Genomic DNA, 27,101 nt, shown 5'->3' on the forward strand with positions numbered 1-27,101 from the left:
GGATAACATTGAGTTTTCTCTATGATAAAGCACCCAGAAGACTGAGCAAGGACAGGAAAGAGGGGGTTGTTCTTGACATTTTTGCTTTCCTACTATGCTGTGTGACTAACTTTGGTCTATAGCCAAATTACTGAAATTCCAGCTTTGAAGCTTTAATGAAGATACACCATAGTGTTTAACAGACCCACTAAGCAATTAGCATTTCGGCTTTGTCTTGCTCTGGTATGTAAACCATTATTATTTGCAGATTTTCTCTACTCCATGAAAAATAAAATGACTCATTTACAAACACTAAGCCACACATCTGTAGAAAACAGTGGATGAAGCTGAGCACGAAAAGCATTTTGCGGTCACAACAGGCCCCCAGCAAACTAAATAACCACAGATGAGGAATGCACCAAGAAAAAGCGTTTACAACTTGTGCCAGGAAAAATGTGTTTCTAATCTTTTCAGGCAAGTGATGATGATAGGAACCAGCTCAAATCCTCATCTGTTATGGATGAGCCAGGTCTGTAAATGTAGATGGAGGTCAGTAAGTTTTGCCCCCAGTATATTTCCATCACCTCTCCCCCAGTATCAAGACACAGTCCTCGTGATATACTGTAAACAGACAGCGGCACTTTAGATAGTACTAGGGATGTAACTATATATCGAATATCGCGGTAAATAAATGTCTCAATACCGTCGTGAGACTGACAAAATCTACCGCGATTTACATTTTTGATATATATATTTTTGAATTTAATTTTTTTTTTTAAACCTTTATTCAACCAGATGGTCCCATTGAGATCATTGATCTCTTTTTCAAGGGAGACCTGTCTAACATGGCAGCAAGTATAACACAAAAGGACATCGTATTTATAGGGCTACATGTACATACCTAGAGACATTGACAAGTACCAACAGTATATTTATATCTCGCCCTGTCAATAAGCCTCACCTTCTTGGCAAAAACTGTATTGTTTTTGAAGTGGTGGAGAGACAATGCACAGTTTTACCCACTGCTGTCACCCATGGCCAAAGCATATCTCTCTGTTGCAGCAACATCAGTACCAAGCGAGAGTTTTATATACTCACTAATTTTTTATATATAGATAAGACACATTTCAGAAAGGAAGTTATTTAAAAAAGCTTACCAACTAAATGGAAGTAAAATATTCCAAACTATGGTTAGAGAATGGTACTTACTCCCTAATCCTGTGCAAGGTTTCCCTTTATTCCGTCTTGTATTGTTCTTTTTAGTTATTTCAGTTTTTCCTATGACTCGCAGCAGGACACGGTTTATGTGACAGACAAAAGTAGCTGAGCTCTGGTTTTCTAAAATGATTAACGACAAAGACAAAAAGGTTGACCTAAACATGAATCAGAGTTATTGAGGCTGTTTGTATTTTATAATTATTTTCTTAGCTTATTGTACTCAAGAGTACAATAGTCAAAAATAGTATGGTGATCTCTCTTTCTGTAGTGAGGAGAGTTTTAATTTTGGTTTAATTGCATGGGCAGTTGTGTCTGCTTTTTTTGCCTTACAACAAACGTTTTATAGTTTGCAACTAGCCCACCAATGCCTTGAGTTAACACTGACCGGTCATGCTCGTTTGACTTTAGACTTTTAGCTTTAAGCCTACGTTATTGAGCTAGCAAAGCCATGAAATGTGCCACACAAATGGCAAAGGAATTCCTGGAATTACTTTAGTGTTCACTGTTTAATTGCAGAGTCTGCTTGTTTAATTACAACACCATCTGTTTAATGCTTTAAGTATGTGACTGTTCATAACATCCGCTGTTTGTAGACAACATATTGGTGTCAAATGTAACTTTGTGAGTTGTAGACTCATCCTTTGTTATTACTTAATCTCTCGAGCGTTTGTTTCAAGGATTATACTCCTTCATATTTAATGGGGGTTATAAATTGCATTGCAAGTATAAAGTCCACATTCTAAGACAACCAGATGAACATAAGGTTTTTGAATCTATCCAGCGTAATTCCAGTGTTGGTTGCGGTTTATAGAAACAAACACCAGGTTTTTTGTTTAAGCTTTTTCACAATGCTTACCAGCAAGCTGAATAACACATTTGACCGTCAACTTCCCCTCAATGAAACCTTCATGCTTCTTATTTATACACAGTTGGAGCAATATGGGTCAAATCTATGCCAGAAAATATTTTGTTGAATTGTGTTCCAACAGACATATTTACAAACAGAAATTGATAGCTGTTTATGTTTATGCTTGGCTTGGCCTTCAGTCTGTACGTATATATATGTTTGTTTGTGTGTTGGGTGAAAATATATGCCTTGACGTCAATGCCCGAGAGGTTACACACATTCAAAAGAAAGGTCCAGTGTGCACATGAGGGTCAGACCATTACAAGTAGCCTACAGACAGTCAGCAGACCCATTACTGCTGTCTCCACTATAGTCATGTTCCTCAGCAGGTTAGCAACTCTGTGTTCAAAGCCTACGGCCTTAAAAATGTGAAATGGATTTCAGTTGCTACATTACAATCAGCTGGGATCAGCTTCGCTAAAGTGTTAAAGACAAGTGCACAGTGTACAGTAAGATGCCATGTATCTAGACAGGAAGTTAAAGATGGGAAGCTGCTTTAATGACAAAAAACACTTTGACGAAAGCTAAGGGTTGTGCATTTTATATTTGCTGGTTCTATCTCTGCCACTTGAGGATTTGCTGCTTTTTGTATGCATCTATACCAGCAACAGCCGTGCCCCGAAGCATTATGTTTAGGGGTGTCCGAAGTTTGAAGTCGACCTGACCTCACCTTGTACTGTAGGTCACCAAGTCATCTCACCAGGCTTGTAGCATTTACAATCATGTGACAGTGAAAACAGTGGGAGGCTCATCCTAATAATCAGACTATCTCTTTCTCACATGTTGTGGCTGTGGGCGAGACGCTGCCCCGTTGAACAATAGTAATCCTGTGCTGCTCCAGTCCGACACACAGTATGCGGTGTGGGTTTTCTGTTCCACTCAGTCAGCTCGGCAGGCAGAGTTGTTTCTCTGACCGCATACCAGGCCGGTCATTTGCTTTTTTGTCCCACAGCATGCTCAAATATATACAGATAAACATAATTGTTACTGAGAGAAAGACATTTAGACATGTAGACACCACAATGGCCAAAAACGAACGCAAATATGGAAGTGCCCTAAGTGCCCTTCTCTAATAATAGCCACTGCTTGCTTCCCTCTTCCCTTTTTGATTAAAAGACATTTAAAATGTAACTTTTTTTGAAACTTTTTCACAAAATACTTAGTTTACAATAGATGTCTTGGTGCTCTGTAAAAGAAGAGGGTGATGTTTTTGAGTGTTTCATTAGATACCTTACTTACTGCTCTCTCATCCGTCCAGAGTTCCTCTGAGACTCTCCGCTTTTCACCCAAATTAGAATTGTCAGACATCGACATCTGCCAAAGATGGTGGTCGGTGGTTAACCCAAATCAAGTTTTTAAAACAATCTTCCAAAACCAGGCTGACAACATGGGCACAATCTATCATTTGTATAGGGATATGTCTCACTACGGTAAAAAATGTGTAGATACTGTTAAAAAAGAAAACCCAAAGGCTACTTTTCATGGATTTTCTCCCATTTTCCCTTTTCCTACTTTAGCTGTGTAGCTAGTCAGTTAGCAGTCGGCTACACCCGAGTTAAAGCGTTTTTTATATGACTTCCAAGCGTAATTATCCATTTAATCCTCAATGTGCATTTGATAAGTCAGAAACTAACGATTGCAGCAATATATGTATGATGCCAATGTGAATGTTGACATCATCTATTTCCTGATGAAGTTTGTTGGCTTTTGTTAATTGCCTCTTCCAATTCAAACTTTTGAACAGCAATGGAAACGCCCATTCACCATCCAATCAAACACAGCAGGTAGAAATAAATCACATTTGCACCATGCTAACCCGAGGACAGTCTAAAGTTTGTTCAGTTTATAGTAGGCATAGTTTGCCTGCAGTACATAAAGAAAAATAATTCAATTTCATATACTGTAATTGTAACATCTGATACTGTATAATACTCCTTGTTTCTCTCTGACCAAATAGTTGTTTTTCAAAAATGTCCTCTTGGGTCCCAACTTCCTCTGATAAAAGAATTTCACCCGACTTGACCCGACTCTAAACATTTTTGTAATTTCTCTTGTCTGGAAATGTGACTTCTTGAACTCCTCCATTTTCCCCCAATTCCTGTAATGCGGAACGTGGCTGAGCACTTCCGGGAAGGATGTCTGAGTAATTCAAAAAATGTGTAAACCGTTGGTGTCATGTAGGTAGTCAATATGACTGCTGAAAATTTAAATAGGAATTTTTTCAAGACGTATTGTCTCAAAACTAGAATATTTCAGGGCTCCAGTATGACCTTAGCCTCTGGACCTAGGTCAGTTTCAGTTCACTTGAGAAAGAATATCACTTATTGCTGCGAGGAGTCATTTATCTGACCTTGTTCTTGCAACAGGTTGAAAAAGCAAATCATGACAAAGCTTAACTGCAGTGTTCATAATCAACATTCTTGATTACTCAGTGCGAGGCTCTGGGCCAAACGACAAACGGATGAAAGAATGTTGCCTAATTATATCACTTGATGGATTAACCCAAGCGACCATGACTTGACATGTCACACTGCACGTCGTTCTTATGATGTTTGTTAAACTATAAGGGAACATCTAAACAGTGCATTCCAGCAGGATGCCGTCCCAGCCTGGGGGGTGGAGAATGTGATCATGTGTTTGTCAGGAAGATCCACACATGAGTAATCAATGCTTGTGTGCCAGTGGAACTAAACACATCAAGAAACAAAGCTGGAGATGTCAAGCCAGCAGGACTTTCCACACTGAAAAGCACTGAGAGCTCACCAGGAAATGGGAATTCACTGGATGAAATTGAAGCTGCATTAAGCTACATATTCACACTTTTGGATGAAGTACATTAGAAGCTTTTTTTGTTTATGGTCTGTTGTTTATATGTCATTTTCTGGGGGGGATTAAATGTTTTTCCCTTGTTATTCTCTCATATACACACAAATAATGTTATTTCCTGTTAGACCAAATTCTTGAGAGTACAAAGAAACAAAACACCAAAGGTGCGATGACAAGTGATAAGTTATACTGTGGCCATCCAGGAGTTATGCAAAAATATGTAGTTGTGAACCATTGCCGGTATATGGGAACACGTCCAATAGCAGGTTTTGGGATGCTCTCCTGTACCTTTCCTTCCTCCCATTTAGAGAACTGGCTGCTTCCAGACATCCCTCTAGCCGGCTACTGATGAAAGCCAATGTTTCTCATATAAAGTGAAGGACTGCTACTGACACCAGGGCCAGAGACTTCTTACACCTACATACATACAGTATATATGAGTAGTAATGCAAATACTAATTATCTCCATGTAATAAATCTCAAATGTAATCTTTCCCATTTATGTTGGCATTCGTGAAATATGGTCTAAACTGCATGCTGAATGCTGAACTTGCTAATCCTCACCTAACAATAAGTACTTTATTGATATGAGCTGGTGGTTTGAAGTTGGGAAATAGTCAGATTTGTTAAAGCCGTGTTAGCCACAGACAGCATATTTCTATGATGCTGTTATACATTACATTGCTGTAATCCATTGACATTTGTACCCATGATAGTAAGAGTGAGTGTCTCTTTAGATGGCAGTGTTGGTCAGTGTTGGTTACTTGTCAAACCCTATACTTTTTTAGTTTTTGAGGAGCTTTATGACCTCTTGAGGACGGATGTGCTCTGTGGAGTCTTACACTATTTACCACTAAAGAAACAAATGGATGTATATATTTAAAATTATACATTTAAAAAAAAGAGTGATATGGTTATGGGTAACCAGTTACAGATTGAAATGTGATGTGATGTACATCTGTGTTAATTTATGAGAAATAACAGTTGAGTAGGAACCATTCACAGTATACATGTAAGTAACCACTTCTCTTTTTCTTCTAACTTTGACATATTTTTAAGGACAAGCAATGTTACTATAGAGCCCCTGAAAAAATAAAAGAAATATAGTTGCTCAGAGTGGCCCACACAGAGGTCCAGCTGCATCGTTTTACTTTGATAGTTTTCAAATGTCCTCTGTAAATCTTTAAAGAAGTTGTTACCATGAGGATGTTGCATATTAAGACATGTTACCATCAAGGAGCTTACTGTGTGGACAAGCAGGCAATCTTAAGTTAACATATTCATTACTGAATAAACAAAGTGTCTCATCACAGACAATTGTTTGAGGGTTAAGGGCGTGAAGCTTTCGGTTAGTGTTTTCCTCTGCATTAACACACTCTCTCAACACACTGACACGTACTGCACTTACCGACATTTACTCCTCACACTGCATTAGCCTATTTTCAGTAGAGGAACAAACCTTATTGTGGTTTGAACTGAGCTCGTTAAGGGCAAAAGTGAGACTGAAACCTGAACTGAATACTGTAACTGATCAAGGGCCCCCACAATGTGGCAGAGGAAGCACCTGTTGCACAGCCAGGTCATTACCAGTTATTATCTGACTGTTCTCTAAAGGCCAGGGCTTTGTACTGATCTACAACCTCAGGACAAAGCTGTTTACCTTGTTCTTTCATTCTTCACGCCATGTGCTCAGAAATGTGTTTACTTCTAACAGAATAGATGAAAATAACAACCATGTTTACCTTCCGTCAGCTGATAAAAGTAAAACAAATTGTCACAATGTGGTAAAAGATAAATAAAAACAATGGCAGGAGCTCAGTCGATAGTGATGTTCAAGTCCCCAAACAGACAAAGTACTGCCCTTTATTATTGTGTTAAAGGTCCTCGATTATACTGTTTTTCATCAATATATAATAGGTCTCAGATGTATACAAAACATGTCTCTGAGGTGGGCGGGCGTTACCTTGGTTGGTTATTGGCTAATGGCTACACAAGCCAAAAAATCGTTATGACATCATAAAGTGGCCAAAATCTGATCAGCTCGTTTTCAGAGAGGTTTTTATATAAATGGATCAGGACAACAAGTGGGTGAATCTTTTTTCTTGAAACGTTCAGAATCTCTTTACATAGAGGGGACACATGTTGATGTATAAAGAAAAAGTGGATTTTGCATAATAGGTGACCTTTAAAGTGGACCTATCATGCTATATTTGAATAATATAGTGTAGTACCATACCTATATAAGGCATATTTATACTTTTTATTTTTCAAAATACCAAACAGATCATGCATTTTAGCCATTCCTCATTTCGCTCAATTTAACACTGTCTTTGCACGGGCTGATTCTGTGAGAAAGGCACCATCTACAGGCCAGGCATATGTACTACAGCGTCTCCAGCGCTTTCGAAAGGCAATGTCCGTGGCTGTCTCCTCCTGATTGGTGGAGTTGGCCCAATAGCCGTAACGCCACTTCTGTGACGTCACAGAAGTGTTCAAATCTGGATCAGTCTGTATCCGATCCGTTGCAGCCCCTTTTTAAGAGATTTGGGTATGGAGGAAAATAGAGAGGGTTGTGTTTTCGGACACTTGGTGAGTTCCCTGGAACACCGGGGACACATATTCATGAATAAAAGACGTACAAAAGTGCATTCTGCATGATAGGTCACCTTTAAGTTAAATGAAGGGTCAAAATGTCCTGTCCTGGGCACTGCCAACGGGACCCTTGAGCAAGGCACTTGACCAACACACTGCAACCAGAGCACTGTATATATATTAAAGCTTCCCACTGCTCTTTGTGTGTGTTAAATGCAGAGCCTACATTTCACTTTGCTGTGAATGTGTGACACTAAAAAGAGGATTCAAATTTCCATTCCTTTCAATAACCAGAATACTGCATTAAAAATAACTTGGACCTCCCAAGTGTATAATGCATATTAAACTTAATATATCTGTAAATAGAGCCAATGTGTTAAATTAAACAATTTCTGAATTTTCTGGCGCCCCCTCTGTTTATATATTAATTGTAGCAGACAGGAATGCCGCTTACCCCCCAAGGTTCTAACCTGCACTGCATTCAGTCTGCACTCAGCGCTAGGTACCTCTCATTGTTCTCTGAGCTGCAGGAGTACAGCTCCACAGACATGCAGAAGCAGGTGAAGGTCGAGCTGCAGGGTGTCTAGGGTTGGAGGCCAGATGTGACCCTGCAGCAGGTCCCGGGAGGCGTCATGGTACTTATTGTAGTGCAAAAGGGCACACTTAAAGCCGTCAGAGCTTATCGCCTTTTCAAAAACGTAGTTATTAGGAGAGGCACAAGCACAGACAAAGATAATGGTCGGTAATACTGTTAAGGGGTCAATTATATAAGCTGCACTAATGGAAAAAAAGTTAATTGTACCATTGGATTCATTACCACTTCAATTTGCTTGCTGTTTATCATTCAAAAGTGATGACTGTATTTCAATTGGATTAACTTTTGTAGTTGTTATTTAGGTGTATATTCTTGGCATATTAATTAAATTCTGACAAAGCGTTGATTGTTTTATTTAATAATATTTAGTCTAGCAAACAGTTATTAACAGGTGTTGTTGAGTCAAACTACCAGTTTTGCTCAAAGTCTCCATCCTTCACTTTCATGCCTTTTTAAATGTTAGAGGAAGGATGCAACCACAATGTGTGTGTTTCATTTTCCAAGATCAGAAAAAGGTCTGTTGGAGAAATAGTACCTGGCCTGTTATTCTTTACATCAGCGGTTGTCAAAGTTTGAGGCACGCCTCCCCTGGGGGGCGCCAGAGAGCTTCAGGGGAGGCGCAGCGTGAGAAAAAAATAACGAGAAACAGTGAAGTCTAGCTAGTTAACTTCAGCTAACTTTATGCGAGCGGCAACATGGATCAACTTTTAGTGAAGTTACCGAAAGTGAATGAGGAGACAGCGTCTGGCAGAAAATGCAGCTTTGTTTTGAAATAAAAGTTGTGGCTCATCAGACATTTATGAGAGAAAGTCTCTAATGTCCGAGTGCAAGTGAAGGCAGCACAAGACGCGAGCCGCCTTGTAACCCCTCCCCCGGCCCTGGCGCGAGAGAGGAAATGTGATTGGCGGCGATTTCATTTGAAGGGGGCGGCGCATTCGGACCAAGTAGGCTACACAGAAGGAATGAGGTATTTGCGGTTTACAATGACAGAGAAGAGACTGTCAGTGTAGCTGTACTCAGCATTGAATCAAAACGCACTAAAGCTTTAGATCTTAATAAGTTTGTGAAGCGTTTTGCTGAACAAGATCGTAATCGCCGCATTCAGCTGTAATAGGCATGCCAAATTGATGCTCTGATCACGGATGACACGATGAGCATAACAAACTGTTAAGATGATGACCTCGGACCTTACGTGTGTAAATATATGTTTTTCTTTGTGGGGGTCTTCCCCCCAAAAAAATGTTTAAGTCCTGAGAAAGTCAAATAAGACGGTGTGTAAAACTACACTGCCCAGCCAAACAAAAGTACCGGTAACCACTTTGATTTAACTAGGCTAGTACGTAAGGGCATTCCACTGGATAATAATACCCCTGCATTGTAGCAACAACAACAATAATAATAATAATAATAATAATAATAGCAATAATAATTGGGAGGGGGGGCGGGGCTGTTCTTATGTTCTCTGAGGGGAGGCTCACCTTCCCACATCTTGAAAACCCCTGCTTTACATTCCTTTGGACACTTGCTTGAACTTGTTATTCCACTTGTCACAGTGTAAGATCTTACAAAGTTTTTTATTTCTCTTCGTGTAACATGACATGTGTTATTCTCAATAGTCATTGTCACTTATCTACTTTAGCTAAATTCATAATGGCTTACTTTGCAAAGCCTACTGTGCCTTCTTGCCAGAATTCCAGTTTAATATAACTCACCTCGCATGAATTGTGAAACTCTGTAGTTAATACTTTTAACATTTAAAAAAAAATGTTGTTGTTAAACTCTCAGGCTATGATTAACGCAGTTATATAAGCATGCAAATTCACACATGACAGACCGTGTCCTTCAATAATCTTTACACAGTTTATATTACCACTCCAGTAATTTATTGGATTTGGCTTGTTTTTATTATATACAAGTGTTTTTAATATCAGTGTTACCTCAAGAAAGCTGTTGACAGTGCTGGGAAAATCCATGGACTTTTCCTTGGATTCTTAAAGGGAATTGTTATACTCTTGTATTCCACACCAGATCCTTACCTAACTATTATCCAATTTGGAAGGTATGGTGTTTGTGAACCTACTTTTCACAAAACAAAGACATAATAAAAATCCATTTGATGTTTGGGACGGCCGTGAACATCACATTGACGCTCTGGGTTAAATGTAAGGGTTAAAGCTGAGAGAATGAATGTGACAGGATAGATTTTAGAAAAGGAATGTCCCATTCTCTGGAGGGTCCTTTTTATTGGCCTCTTTATGCATTTCTGTTATCCAAGTTGCATGTGGCGAACTGTCCGTATGTTTTTAATCAATGCTGTGTTTTGAAATAAGCCCAAGTATTCGGCCTGGAATGAACACATCTTCCTGAGGGACGTTTGGGGTTCAGGGGAGTTGTCCTTCTCAGTTTGTATCTTGACTTTTCGTGACCAAAACAAATGTTTGAACTAAAAATACATCTTGTAGTAGGTCCTTTTATCAGGTGTTACATTTCCTACACATGTGGCATTTATGAGGCTCAAAATCTTGAATAGGGAAGTTTGCAAATGTTCAACCCTTTCCTGTTTCACTAGACTTTTTCTTTTAAATTACTATGGTCTATCATAGTCATCTAAAAATATCTATCTCTAAAATGAACCATATGTGTCAGGTATTGCATAACAGACCGGCAAAGTGGAACAAGAAGTGTTGGTGACAGTGGGGAAGCAGTGTTGAGGAATGGGATTTTAGGGGAGATTCCACCTCAGCCGAGTGCCGAGTGACGGAGCCACGCTTTGACTCAGTACAATCAATCACTGCAACCACTAAATGTTATTTGGATTACAGCACTATTATGGTTATTTTGTTGACAGTTTTGTTTCTTGTATTCATCACACTGACCTTGAGCTAAGGAGATGGTTGAGAGGATGAGGTGGGGGAGAGGGGGGGGGGGATGTTTGTGCGCCAAACCGCTCCACTGGACGGCCGTCTCTGGTTGTTTTGTCCGCCGCTCATCCTGCAGACCTGATAAATTAGGAGCTCTGGGCAGGCGGCACACCATTGACCTTCTCACCTTTTAGCCGGTTCCTCTGCTCCCTGACACCTCACTCTCCGTCATTGTGTTGTCTTCCTGGAATGCGTCTCATCCACATGAATGGGGACAAGGAAGAGGAACATTGAAGTGCACGTGTACTGCACATCTGTTGCAAAGTTTTCCAGTCCACATTGTTTTTGCCCTCAGCCGTTGCTCCATGTTTTCGTCTTACGGTCACTATTATTGTCTAGAAGTTTAGATGAGGATATAGGTGGATTTAGAATTTGTGTTTCTATTATCTGCTTTACATTTTGAGATTGTCATTTTATGTATGTATTTTTTTTTTTTTTTGATATATTATTTATTTGATGAACATTTACCAAACAGAAAGCTGTACATTATAGTCAGGAGAGTGTGGATAGAGTTCTGTTTTCCTGTCCTTCACTTTAGATCATCCTTTCTCAGATCCGAGTAAAACTGCTAAGTCTACGCACATTTTATTACTGTAGAGCGAAAACATGGAACAGCTTTGTGGCTGATTTTATTGGTGTTTTTAACCCAACCAAATTATTAAGTAAGCTCCTCTCCAAAAGGATTTGCGGGATTCAGCTCAATTGTGGTAGCGGGAACACTTTAAAGGTTTTATGATCTTTTGAAATGGGTTTGCATTCCCTAAGTACTCGACTTTAATGTTTGGGTCATAATAAAAACAAAGAATTCCTGTTTCCAGTCATGTTTCAGCTGCATAAAACATGACTGACACAACAGAAAGACCAAGCTGACTTTAAAGAGACTGTCCGTCTATTTCTCCTGAGTCATCTTCGGTAATGCTGCTCCAGTTATATCTGGCCTGCGGCAGCGTGACCGGGCATTAATCTCTCATCACGGCGTAAGAATGCAGCAATGTTCTGATCAGGCAAAGCCTTTGTGTTTGGAGTTTGTTTCTTTTCTTTTTATTGGTGCTGCGCTTCTGCTGTGACGATGCTCAGCAGGTCAGGCTGCAGATCCAGTGTCAGTGGCTGAGGAGGTGAAGAGTGCAGTTGGTTGGGAGTCAGTCATACCAGGGTGCAGCACATGATGGGATGCAGAGGGTTTTCTCGCCTCTGACATTAATAGAGCAAGTGTGTCCCAGAGTTCCTTTGTCACTTGACTACGATCTTTTTTAGGAACAGGAGATGTCCTTTCTCTCTGCTGAGAGTGTGTGTGTCCTGTATAATAGTGTTGACCTTTGCACCACAGTGGATTTCCGTCATGATAAAGCTGAATGTTCAATACAGCTTGTTTCTGCCACTGGTTTTCACATCTTTGTTCGAATTGCTAAAACGACATCTAAAACGTCACATCTTTATCCATTCTGCCTCCTAGGAGTAGTCATGTCACTAATGTGTTTATATTCACTCTAAATTCTGTGTTTGACTGAATTGCAAATGACATAATTTTACAAGTTTAATATCTCTGTTTACAGAAGGTTGTGCACAGTTACATTCAACATGATAAACAACATTTGCAGAGAGCTGCAGGGATTTTCCTGCTTTTGCAAAAGTTATAGAAACTGCAGTGCAGATTCTTTCAAATATTAACACGTTAACGGCGGTAATTAATTTTTTGAATTAATTGCGTCAAAATATTTAACGCATGTGCAGAATGACCCGCCCCATACATCCAACCAGTGGCAGCGCCAGGGTATGGGGTAGGCTACAGCCATACCAAGAAATTGCTTAGCCCCACCATGAAAAATGATGTTAAAGTAAGCAAAATAAAGTCCGCCAACTCGCGCCGAGTAAATTGCACAGACGGCAGTTAGTAAGATTGATTTCAGTAGCCACTTGTCTGGAAATACCGAAGACTAGAAACGGTTCTGAAAACCTTTCTCACGTAGTGATCCAAATAAGATCACGATAACGGCGTGGTGTTGTTGCAGGAAGTCCCGACGGAGAATACTTTTGCTGTAGTACATCTCTATACATCAATACAACATTAGGTGTTGATAGAAATCAACACGTAATGAAATAAGACCCCACGGTTTGATGATTGATAGGTGTGTGGGCTGTCTTTCATTTTGACACACAGAACAATGTTATAATAAACATACATACATACTGTAAGTTAAATGGATATATCCGCCTTCTTTCATTTATCTTTCCATTCCCACAACAATATACATAAAGAAATGGCATATTTTGGACATAGTTCGAATGGTGATTAATCATGATTAATTAATTTTTAAGCTGTGATTAATCTGATTGAAAATGTTTATCGTTTGACAGCTCTAATATATATATATATATATATATATATATATATATATATATATATATTCTCTTTTTTCCTTTTTTTTTCTCACTCAAATGAATAATTATAACAAAGTACAAAAGAAAAATAATAATAAAAAAAAAATAATAATAATTCTCAAATAGTCTCTGTCATGTTCAACAGGGGCAAGAAGAAGTTTTAAAAAATTGTCCTACCCCCTCTAGCATATATTTTTCTTATAAATAAAATATTAGGTCATCGTCATCAGCGACATGTTTGTCTTGTTCATTTGTTTGCTTTTTGTTTTTTTAAAAAACAATCAGAAAGAAATTACTTTTACAATTACAAGAAATAACAACAAATGGGATTTTACACGTCCTGTTCATAACCATTAATGATTTGGTTCCTCAATAATACTTTCAGTTTAGATAGACTTGTGCATCATTACAGTTATTCCACAAACTAACACCTTTTGATGAGGTGCAATGAAGTTTGGCATTTGTTCGTACGGGTGGTTTTTTGAATATAGTTTATTCACAAGCAAAACCCCAGACATGAATAAACACATTTGTGCAGATTATGTTGCATAAGGATTCATTTTTTCCTTATTAGATCTGGCTAGACCAATTGAGTCAATCATTCATGTTTTTGTTAGACAGGTGTAAGTTGTGTGTAAAGTGATGTCAGAAGTCTGGATGCAAAGGTCCCTGAATAAAGTGAAGTTTACTCGACACTGAAGTGTCTTTGAACCTGCGCCAGCCCTCAAGTGTTTCTCAGCAGACCTACAGGCGAGACAGCCGCTTAAAGGAAACACTGATTTAATATTGGGGAAGTCAATTAATTCAACCCTCACGTGCATACACACACACACACAGAAAAACAACAGAAACACACACAGGATATTATATCTCCTGTGATCGCCATTGGTATACAGGCCCAAAGGTGTTTATCTCTGTTTTTAACAACAATGAATGGCATAGTTGGAATAGTTTGGGACAGGATCACGGTTATCTACACTCGTCCTTGAGTCCTGTACCAATACACACGTGCACACACACACCTCCCCACAAAGCACGTTTAACAGCTTTCCTGCAAGCTATTGTGTCTGCTGGAAGATGGGGCATCCTGGTCCGAACCACCAGGTTAAACAAGCCACCATCCCTCTTTCCTCCCCCCCTGTTTCTCTCTTCCTCTTACATACATATCTCCCTCTCTCTTTCTCTTCTTCTACTTCTCTCTTCCCATCTCTGTTTCTGCTCAAGAGACGCTAAATAGTATATTTGTCTTTGGCTTCAGACGGATCCATCTGTCCATCAATCCATCTGTTTTTGCCCTCACCTAGTCTCCTCTCTTCCTCCATGTGTCTGGTGATCCCCGAGTAACCCCTGAGGAGCGTTCTGAAAACTGTTTTCCGAGCTCAGTTGGGCCTCCAGCAAAAGCAGAATGAGACGAGACACAAACACCCATCCCTCTCACCAAATGCCTGCCAGCCGCCAGTGTCTTGTCTCCCAGCTAATTAATAACGTATTCATTTCTTCACACTTGCCATTTTCTTTCTTTGTTCTAAACCCATCCTGCAGAGGTTTATTTTATTAGTGGCTTTTAAAGTCAAATGTGTATAGGAAAACAATATTGTTTTTGTTCTGGTTGTGAATTAGGACATATTTGTGAAACTATAACATCTATTTATTGATAAACTACATGTGTAAGAGAACATTGTGACAGCTGTTCTTTTTTTCCACACATGCAGATGTTGTGTCAGGATTGATTATCATGACTCACGCTGGTCCTTTGAGACTTTAACTCGTTAGACATGCTTTTTCTTATGGTAACAATCCCTCTGAATGCAGACAGTGTGCACACAATTTGCTAAAAATGGCTCATTTTGTCCTGCATCATTAATTGTTGTTTTGTGCACTTCTTGGTTTCTGAACAAACAGTGCTTTGAAACATGAATAATACGTTTCACCAGGAATATTTTGGATTTTCTAGGTTGTGGAAAATCACAATTGTTTAAAAAATAAATAACGTCTACTTCTATCATTTGTCAAAGTTCAGCCAATTAGTGTGAAAAACAATCTTTAATTCAGCCAATTAGAATTTAGAAAATGTCTGTTCATGGTTCCGTTCTTCCTCAAGTTTCTCCCACTTGTTTCCCCTTAAAGGGTTTCCCAGTGTTTTTCCAGATCTGAAGCGAGGGTCTAAGGACAGATGGTGTTGTATGCGGCACAGATTGTAAAGCTCCATGAGGCTGTTTTATCCTTGGGATATTGGGCTACATAACAAAACTGTCTTTGGTTGATTTACATTCCAATTCGGCAGGATATATTACTTTATGATTCTCTCAGTTAACCTTTATTTGTTCTCCTGTACCAAATTGTAATCAGCTGGTATGTAGATTTAATCCGTTTTTCCTTTTTTGTCTCATTTAAGAGGTTTCCTTTCCGATTTGACCGTTAACGAGCTCAAGCAGTTTGTCCTGGCACCTCCGCTGATGACTTTCAAGGAAAATAAATACTGAAAATGTCACTTCCTGCTCTGATGAGCAGATGTAATTACCCCACTGAAACAGGACATCCTGTCCACGCTCTCTACGGGGGAATTAGGATTAGACCAGTTACAGTAATGTGCTGTCGATGCCCTTTCCATTTAAGGTTTGAATGTGTTAGCAGCAGAAAGTCTCAGGGGACATAACAAACCACACGGCTTTTAACATATTCAAATCTTTGACCATCAAAATGGAAATGTTTTAGATTTTAGAGCTTAGGTCACAGTAACACCAGACTTTGTTTGGTGAGTTGCCCTGAATGATTTTGTAATGCATATTTTCAAATCAAATCAAATCCAGTTTTATTTATATAGGACATAAAACGATTTTTGGCCGAGCCAAACTGTCGAGCCACTGCACATACAGTAAAAACACTTTGCAATAAGGAAACTTTACAACAAATATAACAGCAAAGTTTGTGCAGAATATCAGTATGAGAAAACGACATATATATAAAACATATTTGAGGATGAGGAGCCTGCAAAAAACAAAAACGTATTTTGTTTTAAATCTTTTCAGTTCAGCCAGCCTGGAGGTTGGAGGCTGTCGAGGGATCGGAAAGCACCCACCTTCTTCACCGTTGTGCTGACAGATATCGAATCAGACCGGCACTACTGCTCCTGCCTCACTTTCTACGAGGCTGAGGTCAATCTGCAGGTAAGACTGCAACACACACACACACACACACACACACACACACACACACACACACACACACACACACACACACACACACACACACACACACACACACACACACACACACACACACACACACACACACACACACACACACACACACACACACACACACACACACACACACACACACACACACACACACACACACACACACACACACACAACGGCTCATTCGCAGGTGAATACTTTCGAGAAGTGAACTGTTCTTGAACATCTTTGTGCGAGTGAATATTTTGCTCTTGTTGTGCATTTTTTGCTCATGTATTGATTTATTTGATCATTCTCTAAAAGCTTCATCCTTTCCAGTATCACATTGAGCTGTAGCTTCTCCCAGAATTCAGAGGTTCAAATGTTTCCGTTGATCACAGGGCCAACGCATACAATCACAGCCATAAGAGTCCCCAGTCCCCCTGATGTACAGCTGCTTTAGTACTGTTTGAGTAAACCACATGAAAACCCACAGGAACGTACTAATGTGTAAACTGTACACAGGACGGATCACTGCGAGGGAACATGGCTAAGCACTGAGCCACCATGCATTACTCATTAATCCTGATGTAGTGAGCCTGAATGCACAAATACAGTATAATAGTTTGTAAAACAGTTGTGCATCACATCAGTGTGTGCAGCAGGCTCCTCATCCTCAATAAGAGGCTCCTCATCCTCAATAAGAGGCTCCTCAGATCATCATAATGATAATCCTGCCTGTGTTTCTCAAAATGATTCTTAGAAGCCATCAGGATCTCTCAGTTGTGGTGGCTGGTATTTTCTGTTTTCCATGTTCAGTAAATTGTTCTTTGGCAGTTTATTTTGTAACTTGTAGGAAATGTAATTCGTCTTCAAAATGTGTAGGCACTAGTAGAAAACAAAGGCTGCTAATAAATTGTGAGCTGGCTGAGTGATGCGTTTATAAAGGAGAGGAAGGGCATCTTCTCCCCCCCCCCCCCCAGGGCTTTTCATTTGATTTACTCATGCATAAAACATTGTGTTTGATTTCACATTAGTGGTCAAGGCACAATGTTCAGAAATCCCATAAATTATTCGCAACAACACATTTATTTGGATGGAATAATTGTTATACCTATGAATGATCCCGTTAATGTCCCTCCCTGCCAAAAGCTCACAGAATACCAGGCTAATTGTTTCACTGTGTTCTCCTTTGTTAGAGGCCTTAAATGACTCCTGTCGCTCTGCCCGCCGTGACTTCACATCCTTTAGCATATGAAAGGCAATATGCGTCAACCTTCAGAGGCACTTTGGTGAACTTTCAGAATCAGTGTTGTATAGTTGATCCGTTCATCATTACTTCCCCATCTCGGCTTGTTGTGTGAATAATGACACAAACATTCCTCTGATTGCACAATTTATTTTATATAAACTAGTCAGAGGAGAAGGAATTTAGAACAAAGTGTTCATCAAAGAAAGAAATGAACTGTAGCTGTGTGTATTTGTTGTGATGTTTTAGTTTTGATGGCACCTTTTAAAAGCGAGAAGCTTTTCTTTCTTTCACTGTACATTTATAATGACATTAAATGATTATATTATATTCTTAACCAAAAATAGCTGGTCGGTGCCTCAGCTCTAGACCTGTGTATGGAGGCAATCTGGTGTTGCAATACGTATCATGATACAGATGTAATTACTTAGTATATTGAGATACTGAAAGAAGGGCTACATGCAATTTAATAACATCTAATTTAAGTTAAAATGTCCTAATATAAATAACACTATGCCAAATAAAAAGAAAACTACTTTTTATTAAATCAGAAAGTGGGATCTGTGTTCCCTGGTCGATTTTCTTTCCTCACACAGGCTCATCCGAGAGAATATGAGTTATCAATAGCCGTGTTCACACCGGAGTACTTTTCCCACAATAGTTCACCAGAACTACCATATATTTGCGCTCACACCAAAAAGCCCCAGGAACTAAATTAGTTCATGAGAACCTTTTTACCCCCTTTTCAGTCCCTGCTAGAGAGCAGAGACTTTCGTGGGAGAAAAAGGTTCCTATTTCTGATTGGCTGGGCGGATTGCAAACCACGCCCCGTCAAACTCCCAAACACTTTTGTGAAGCCGCTATTTTATTATCCTCGCGTTGCATTATTAGCATTAGCCCAGCGTAGAAACGCAGAGAGGCTAACTTATGGCAACACAAAAGAAAACATGGGAGCGGTGGAGATGAGGAGGTGTCGGCGTTCTGGCGATTTACTCGGAAGGCTTCAGTAGAAGCTCCGGGGACTTTCGGCCGGGGACTTCGGGTGGCAGTATACGCCGTGAAGTTGTTTGCAGCCTGCCAGTAAACCCAAAGCAGAAGAAGAAGAAGTGACGTCAGTGGCTTCATTTGCCTAATCCTCCCTCAGGGACTTATTCCGGTGTGAACGCGATCTGTACTTAGTTCATGAGGACTAAAGAGTTCTGATGAACTAAAGTGGGAAAAGTACTCCGGTGTGAACGCGCCTAATAACACCAGATTTAGATTATGGGCCTAATGTTTTTGTTTTTGTGTCCTTCTTGACTGTTAACACATTGTAACATAAGTTTAAAGACACTTGTTTCATATTTTAATGAAAAAAATGTTGCCTCAATAAGAAACACTAAATATACTCTTCTTTTTTCTTTTTTTTTTACTAATGTTTGTTGTATTTCTACTTCGTCCTTTTGTTAGTGTAAACAGTCTTGGGCTTTCACTCGCTCCTGGTTTATAAAACAAGAAGATTATCCCTGGCTCTGGCACTGCATCATACTTAGATGAATACATCTGGAGAATATGTATTGTGTTTTGAGATACATAGTTGTGTTTGTGTTATGGTTCAAATATCTCAGTTTATGATATGTTTGTCTGTACCAAAAACACACTTAACCAACAAACTTGGCAGCTTTTTCTGATTTTAATGCTGTGTTATTAAGAATTATATTTCATAAACGTAATCTTTTTTTTGTCAGCCTCGTTTTAATTATTAGATTAGGGTGTTTCTTCAAAAATAAACACACCTCCTGGTTTCAGTGTATGGAACTGGGGAATCCAGACAGGCAGCAGAGGAATGTATTTAGTCTAATAATTGAACCAAATCCTAAGAATAATGTTAAAATCGGACCAGCATTCTGAATGGGATATTTTGATCCCTGACTCCATGTTTCTGAGATACTGAAGCACTTATGGCATGTTTTTACTGCCTGGGGAAATAAACCAGATTGTGATAAGGGCTTTATTAGGAATGAGCACGGGGAGGTCAGAGTATCAGTGCTCCGATAGCCCCTGAGGATCCACCATAGAGACTATTATAACCAGGTCGAGGCTCCCGGGCGAGAAGCCTGTCTGGATCTGGGGAGACGTAGATAACATGTTAGATTACATTGCAAAAAATACTTTACAGGGTTCCTTTGATGTGGTTTCTAGTCAAATGTGCACTGATAATGCCGGCATTGTAACGCTAAATATCTAAATGCAGTTCTCTTTAAGAGCATAACTCTGCTTTCCTACTGTTCGTTGTTTCTGTTTAAATGTATGCCAACGATTGCAAGCTTTAGAGTACTAATACGTTTAGAATAGAGGTGGTTTTAAGGTCTACAATAAATACACTTGTTTCGACATCACAACGTTTTTTAGCATATTTTGTATTGTCTCAGCATTTATTCGTTTTTTTTATGGGGGAGGAAACAACATGAATCTTCTAAACTCTTTTTGGCTCTTCTCCATTTATACAATGTTGTCTGTTTGTCAGCAAGATCTTGTATTAACCTTATCAAGATTTTAGAAAATCTGTGTTTATTAATGGCTCCAGTAGGATGAACAGCAGTCCTACAGGGGACAGATGGTGAAATGAGATAAAGGATAATCCAACTTTTAATAATGTGTTTCCCCTCTGGAGACAGAAGATTTTTTTTGTTTCGTTTGATGCTGTGACCTTTTTCTTCAAGAGTTTCACCCTGAATGTTTTTGTTTTGTATGACGAATTACTTTCAGTTCAGCCCTTTTCATGAACCACCTCTCAAGTGAAACACAACTGAGTGTAAGGAATTGGGTGTCCATCCATACAAATTTGAGCAACTTTGTTAATTAAACTGTATTCGAGCATACATTACTCTACTGAGCACTATGTTGGAACACATCTTTTATTTTTCCTTGAAGAATAACACATGAGGGTGTTTAGTTCATGCCAGACGCGTGCTGGACAGTGTGATGCGTTTGAGGCACATGATGTATTCACAGGCTAAAGCAGGAGCTCAGGCAGTACATTCACGGTCTCTACTCCACCACGGCACTGTGCTGAACTCTTCAACTGAAATAGCTTATCTTCTTTTTTTCTATGTTTCAGGGATCAAAGAGTATTGAGGCTGATGGGGATGACGATGAAGAGGCGGAGGAGAATGGCCTTATCCAGCCAGCTCAAGTGTTTGCCCCAAAAAGTCTCATTATCGTGTCCAGGCTGGATTATCCCGAAATATTCCGGGTAATAAGACGCCACATGATTCAATCTTGATTAGTTTTATATCTTCTGCAGAAAAAATACTTTACATTTTTGTCAAATCACAGCTTTCATGTTTCAGCTCTGAGATGACGCTTATCTGCTTTGTACTGTCTGCTAAAAAGGCCTGAGTTTGCTAAAGTGTAAGCACACAATTCAGTAAAGTAAATGAGACATAAGCACCTCTGAGCTTTTCATCACAGACTCAGTAGATCACAGTCATGAAGATTCAAGGTCAACCTTGCTATTATTGTTCAAATGTTCTTCTGTAGGTGCTTTTAAAATTAAGCTGCCAGACATTACCTACAGTACATGTTACAGGCCATGTGTTTAAACGAGCTGTAATATTGCCATCTATGAAGAGTACTTATCCTCTGTCGGTTCCCATGTGTAATGTTTTGGTTTTGTCCTTGCAGGGGTGCTTAGGGCTGATCTACACGGTGCACATCGATAGCCTAAGCTTCCCTTTAGAGGGTCTGGTGTCCAACCTTTTCACATTCCAGGTTCCTGTGGCTGGTGGATCTCAGGTGAGTCTTCACTGAGGCGAAGCTTGTCAAAGTACCAGAGTCGGTACTCGCTGCTGCTCGCCTGTATTTAACGGCGCGACAGGTCAAGGTCAGATGTCCAAAATAGTTATGTCAGTGCTGCCTGACTGTGACCTGCCTGACAATGATTGTTAGTGGAGGCTCGATGTTGCAGATACTAAAGTGATTTATGTTGTCTGCGTGCAGCCAATCAAGACAGTCGTGTTCAGACGGTGCCAGAGATTGTTGTCTAGCCACAGGCAGTGATTTTTGTCTAAAACATACTTGTCATTTTTTCCATCACTTTGCGTGGAGCAAAACACCTCGGCCTAGATTAGGACATCAGCGCCTTTAAATTGTTTTTATGACAGATTAAAGAAATGTATATTTAAAATGATTGACATAGCTTTGGTCGGAAATAGTCAGAAGATGAGGCTTTAAATGCTGTGATTACTTACTTACACCACATGAAAAAGCTACCCGAAGCCAAAATGTGCTTCAATGTTATTAAACTATTAAAGTACATGTACTGCCACTGGGGAGAGGTCCTCATCACTCGGCTATAAATCACACTTTGTTTAAAAGACGGCTAATGTGTTGTAAGAGGGAAGAGTTTTGGCTTGTTCCCCAGCAAGACGCCACTTAGATCGTGTGTCCTTGAGTGTGGCTCCAGACAGATAGCAGTGGAACAGACTCATTTGTCAAAACAGCACCTAGTTAAACACCTGGGTATGTCAAGAATTTAATGATTGGAGACCTTGAGATACCTCTCATTTTTCTCTTGACTAAGGAATTTCACATTTACTACTTGCTACATCCAGAACGTCAGTACCGCCCACTTAAACTTCCCAGTAATAGGGATGGGACAATATAGGATTGGCAAAGATAAGTTGATGGTGATGAATTTCTGTTATTGGGATAATTGTGCATACAAATGCATGCAGGAAGCTGTCAAACTTGCTTTCCTGGTGGAAGAGAGAGAATAGAGAGTAATTCATGACTACCTAATTAAAGAGTGTTTATTTTTCAAACAAAAAGGGACTAAAAAAGATTTGTAGCAAAACAATGATATGTTTCTGTTTAAGTTAGAGTGATTTTGGTTGGTTGTTACCATACAATACCATTTTAATAACATGTAATCAAGGTTTTCTTTGCTCAATGACAAGATTTGGATAATTCAGTCGTGTAGCTGCAGTGTGAAGCACAGAATAGCATGTTCCTTCTTCATGTGATACTGCAACAGCACACGCAGCTATAAATCTCAATGGATGACTTTCAGTCGATGTGCTGCTCGGCTCTTTAGAAGCGAAGGGCCGTAGACAATTTCCACAACTGACCTTTCCTGCTTTTGTTTCTCTTTACAGAAGCTGTTCAGCCTGGGCGCGGGGGACCGGCAGCTCATCCAGACGCCTCTGAACGACACACTGCCCGTCACAAGCAAAAGTGTTGCTCTCCTCTTCCAGCAGCTGGGTGGGTCCACGGCTCTTTAAAAAAACTGCTAAGTAGTGATCATGAGCAAGGCAGATTTATTCAGGCCATGACTTGTTTGTGAATCTTTAACTGTATCCCAGCCCTTGCTGCAGTTTGTCACGTCTACATAAAGTCCTACTTTGGTGTTCAGACATTTTGTGTTGTTATAATCTGACAGTTCTGACGCTCAGAGAGCATTATTCTTATTCATACTAGCAGCATCATCGTCTTAGTTGCTTTAATTAATCCTGTCTTAATCCGTTCTGGTTTATTGAGGCTTTGTTGTACTTTGCTAATCATGTGGTGATAAACACAAGCACTATAGGACTCCTCCCAACAGGGGAATTTCGCAATGAGCCTTTAAGAACTTGGATTAATTCTACACTAAATGTGTTTAAGGAACGATTATGTGGTTTTCTCTTTGCCCTGTAGAGTTTCTGTAGTTTTATCTGGGCTGGAAAGAGCGCATGATGAAGATTTGATTCAGTTTACTGGTTTCACGTTGCCTTGTTTGCCCAATATGTTTACAGTTAAGACCGTAAACCATTTGCTAAGGCCATACGTGCTTTGTCCAAGATTTAACATGCCTGATTGATCATGACTCATGGTGTCATTGTACCTATCACTTTCCTCAGACTTTCAAAATCACAGTTTGGCATAAATAATAATATGAGCTATTGTGCAAATTATATACTTTTAAATGGAATATAATTCACCTGAAATGTGATTTGTAATGGAAAGTTGGCCCTCATTTATCCTCATTTGATTAGAAGAATGTGATTCAAACCAGAATGGATTTTATTCCCTGAGTGTATTAACACCATCCTCTGTTTGTTTGGACAATGTGGTGAGCATGCACATGGGGGGTACTCGCACGATACACATGTGATCAGGGTTATGTGGAAGTCATAGACTTGTTGCCAAACTGGATACACAAAACAAAGCAAACTCGACACAAAACCCAGCCATGGGTCAGCCTGTCAGTACACATAAGACTTTAGTTTAGTGCATTCTGTTTTAAGGATCTTTTATTATCATTCTTCTAAAAGGCATCACAACAGCAGGCAGTTTTGGCCTGGTCCATGTATGCTACAAGAAAAAAACATGACAATTCTTAACAAAACAAACGGTACATAACAACAGTCTCTGATCCCCTATTATCTTATCTTGTTCTTCTGCAACCGGACGACAAAAGTGCTCAAAATGCGACAATATTGTTAAACAATGCAGTGCAAAACAAGAAAACACAACTTACCCTTTTACTCATTTGTGTACACAATGGATTTTAACAACCAAAAAAATATATTACGTAGCTTCTTAATTAATATTCAAAAGATTTCTTTAACTTTCTTTTTCCTTTTGACCGAGCCCTTTTTGAACAAGCCAAGCTACTGTATGCTTATCAACTCCTGGCTATAAGGCTTATATTAAGTTTACAATAATGACACTGGTATCATTCTTCTCATCTAAGTCTTGGCAAACAAAACTCTATACGCATACTGCAGAGGGTTGAATCAGGACCGTAGATTTGAAATGGCTCAGTCTATCTTCTGATGGTGTGTAGTTCTCTGTCTGTTGTCAGTGCTCCTGCTGTTTGAGCAACATGTAGCAGATGGTAATATCTTGCTGTTGGCTTTGTCCTTCATTCCACTTTAATGAAATGTGCACATATTTGTTTTGCACTGTGTGGAAAAACAAATGTCAGCAGGTGTCTCTGATTGAGAGTCAGGCCATCATGGTGAAAGTGACCGACGGAGTTAATCATTTCTCCACCCTTAAAACATGTTCCTATACACGCTGACAGGAAGGTAAATAGCTACATGTTAGCGTAGACAACAAGTGCATCGTTTCCACTCATTAGGTCATCCTCATGACCAAATAAGGAAAGGCCAGTAGCTGTACAGGTCTGAAGATCACTGTGTGTGTGCACAGGTCAGCCAAATCACCAGACAGGAATGTGTGTTAAACATGTCGCACTACACAGGAAGTACATCCCACCCCCGCGATAAAACCGGCCATCAACAGCCCTGTTGTTTGTTGTTTGTCGCCTTTGTCTCTTCTGTTGTCCGGGGATGTTGCTGTCACTTTTTATTTAGAGCTCGGAAGTGCGTTGCTGTTTCCATAAGATAAGTAAACACCTGAACCTGAGGTGTGATTGCAAAACAGTGAAAAGAGCGCTCTAATTTACAGAGCATTTTTACAGAATTTGAAGTTTCCATGTCTGTAAAAGATGAAAGAACTCATTTAGTTTGACAAGCCTGTTTACCCTGAAAACTGAGATTTTGTTGAGGCTGGTGTTCGGTTTCCTGTTTATCACTGTGTGCTTCACGCAGGCAAACATCCAGACCCAGCGCCCCCAGTGGTGCGGATGTGTCTGCCAGGGTTCCTCTCTCTTTATCACTCCAATGTGCGATGAATTGCTCAGTTGCTTGATGGGAAACAATAACAGGAACTTTAAACTTAGAATTCTTTCTGATTGGAATTTGAAATATTATCTTTATACCTACCGTATGAGAGTATAATTTCCTTTGTTTTCACAGATACGTTTCCTTTAGGTTTATAGTCGGTGTTTAACATAAACTGAACCGTTTTAAAGTGGAAATGTCTTGTTTTTGTCATCATGAGCCAGGAGGTTTTAAGGGGACACATGGCAACTTAGGTCAAATCATTCTCACTCTAACTTTTTAGACCCCAGTGGTGATCAGTGGAAGAATACACTGTAATAGATTGAATTAATCTAAATCTTAAGAAAACTGAACAAATTTGAAGGAGCCAACATAATTTTGTTGGAATTTCTCAAAAATGCGTAAACTGTTTAGTATTCCTGAAGACATGTTTTTGCCATGAACTGTGTAGAACAGAAAGGCAAAGCAGGCCTCACCTTTTACAAACAAAGATCACACTACAGAGGAATAATTTACAATGAAACTGAATGCAATACATTTAGTATTTATGCTCTCAAATAAAGGGTTATTTTCTGCCGCAATTTCGGAACAGACTTCATAAATCAATCCAAGTAGCACTGCAACCTTCTATATAAGAATTTTTTTATTCTGCATAGCATTGCAAAGAATTAAAAAAACATTTTCACAGAAGATTGTCTTTGAAGCTGGTTTGGATATGAACAGAACTCCCAAATGAACATTGTGTGATGTAACGTGTGTTTGAAGTTTGAAATCCTCCACGAATAGAAACAAATGTTTGATGGATGATCTGGAACAATGGGGCTGTCACATTCCAACAAATACCTCATCAGTTTTGTTCTGTGTTGTTTTTCGTTTCAGGAATCCAAAACGTTCTGAGCCTTTTTTGTGCCGTTCTGACAGAACACAAGATTCTGTTCCACTCCACCAGCTACCAGAGGCTCGGAGAGGCGTGTCGCGCCCTGGAAGCACTCATGTTCCCCCTCAAATACAGGTAAACGTGTGTTCGAGCCCCGAAGTTGGGAAGAAATTGTCATGTGTTTCTAACAAAAACTTGGCTGGTGTCATGCCTTCCATCATGGCATGATATTGGGTCAGTGTATGTTTTGGTCATTGGATTTTCTTTTCACAAATAGATATTCAAAAACAAAAAACTACTGGATATTTAATTTTCGTTTTAAAATTGAAAAACCAAAGTTGAAGAAAAAAAACTACAGTTTTTTCATATTCTGCTACCGGAAGTTACCTTACAAAATAAGAGCGCAGACGAAACTCACGGAAGTGATTTCAAAAAGGTAGTTTTTTTTGTTTCTGTGTTCTAGTGATTTTATTTTTTGTTTTGAGAAGTAGAAAATGAAAATCTTCCAGTTTTTTAAATTTAGTAAATCTTTTTTTGACCATGATAAAGAAAAACGCCTTGTAATTCAATTTTGGTTTTTCAATTTGAAAACGAAAATCAAATATCCAGTCGTTTTTTGTTTTTGAATATCCATTTGTGAAAAGAAAATCCAATGACCAAAACATACACTAACCTAGATTAATAGACTTTGTTGATCATTGTATTAATTTCTAGAAACGGATATACAGTA

General features: G+C 39.3%; 1 protein-coding gene across 4 annotated transcripts in view; it reads left to right on the forward strand.

Annotated features, from left to right (window-relative positions):
- Positions 1-27,101, forward strand: part of sbf2 (SET binding factor 2) — a 94,127-nt gene that overhangs the window by 14,374 nt on the left and 52,652 nt on the right. For all 4 annotated transcript variants that reach the window (XM_079662430.1, XM_079662432.1, XM_079662433.1 and 1 more), the window contains exons 3-7: positions 16,447-16,584; positions 20,946-21,080; positions 21,512-21,622; positions 22,984-23,089; positions 26,374-26,506. In XM_079662430.1, coding sequence (XP_079518556.1) covers positions 16,447-16,584; positions 20,946-21,080; positions 21,512-21,622; positions 22,984-23,089; positions 26,374-26,506 — 623 coding nt within the window. The remainder of the gene's footprint in view (positions 1-16,446; positions 16,585-20,945; positions 21,081-21,511; positions 21,623-22,983; positions 23,090-26,373; positions 26,507-27,101) is intronic.

The sequence above is a fragment of the Notothenia rossii genome (genome assembly GCF_949606895.1).
Source record: "Notothenia rossii genome assembly, chromosome: 2".
Lineage (NCBI taxonomy): Eukaryota > Metazoa > Chordata > Actinopteri > Perciformes > Nototheniidae > Notothenia > Notothenia rossii.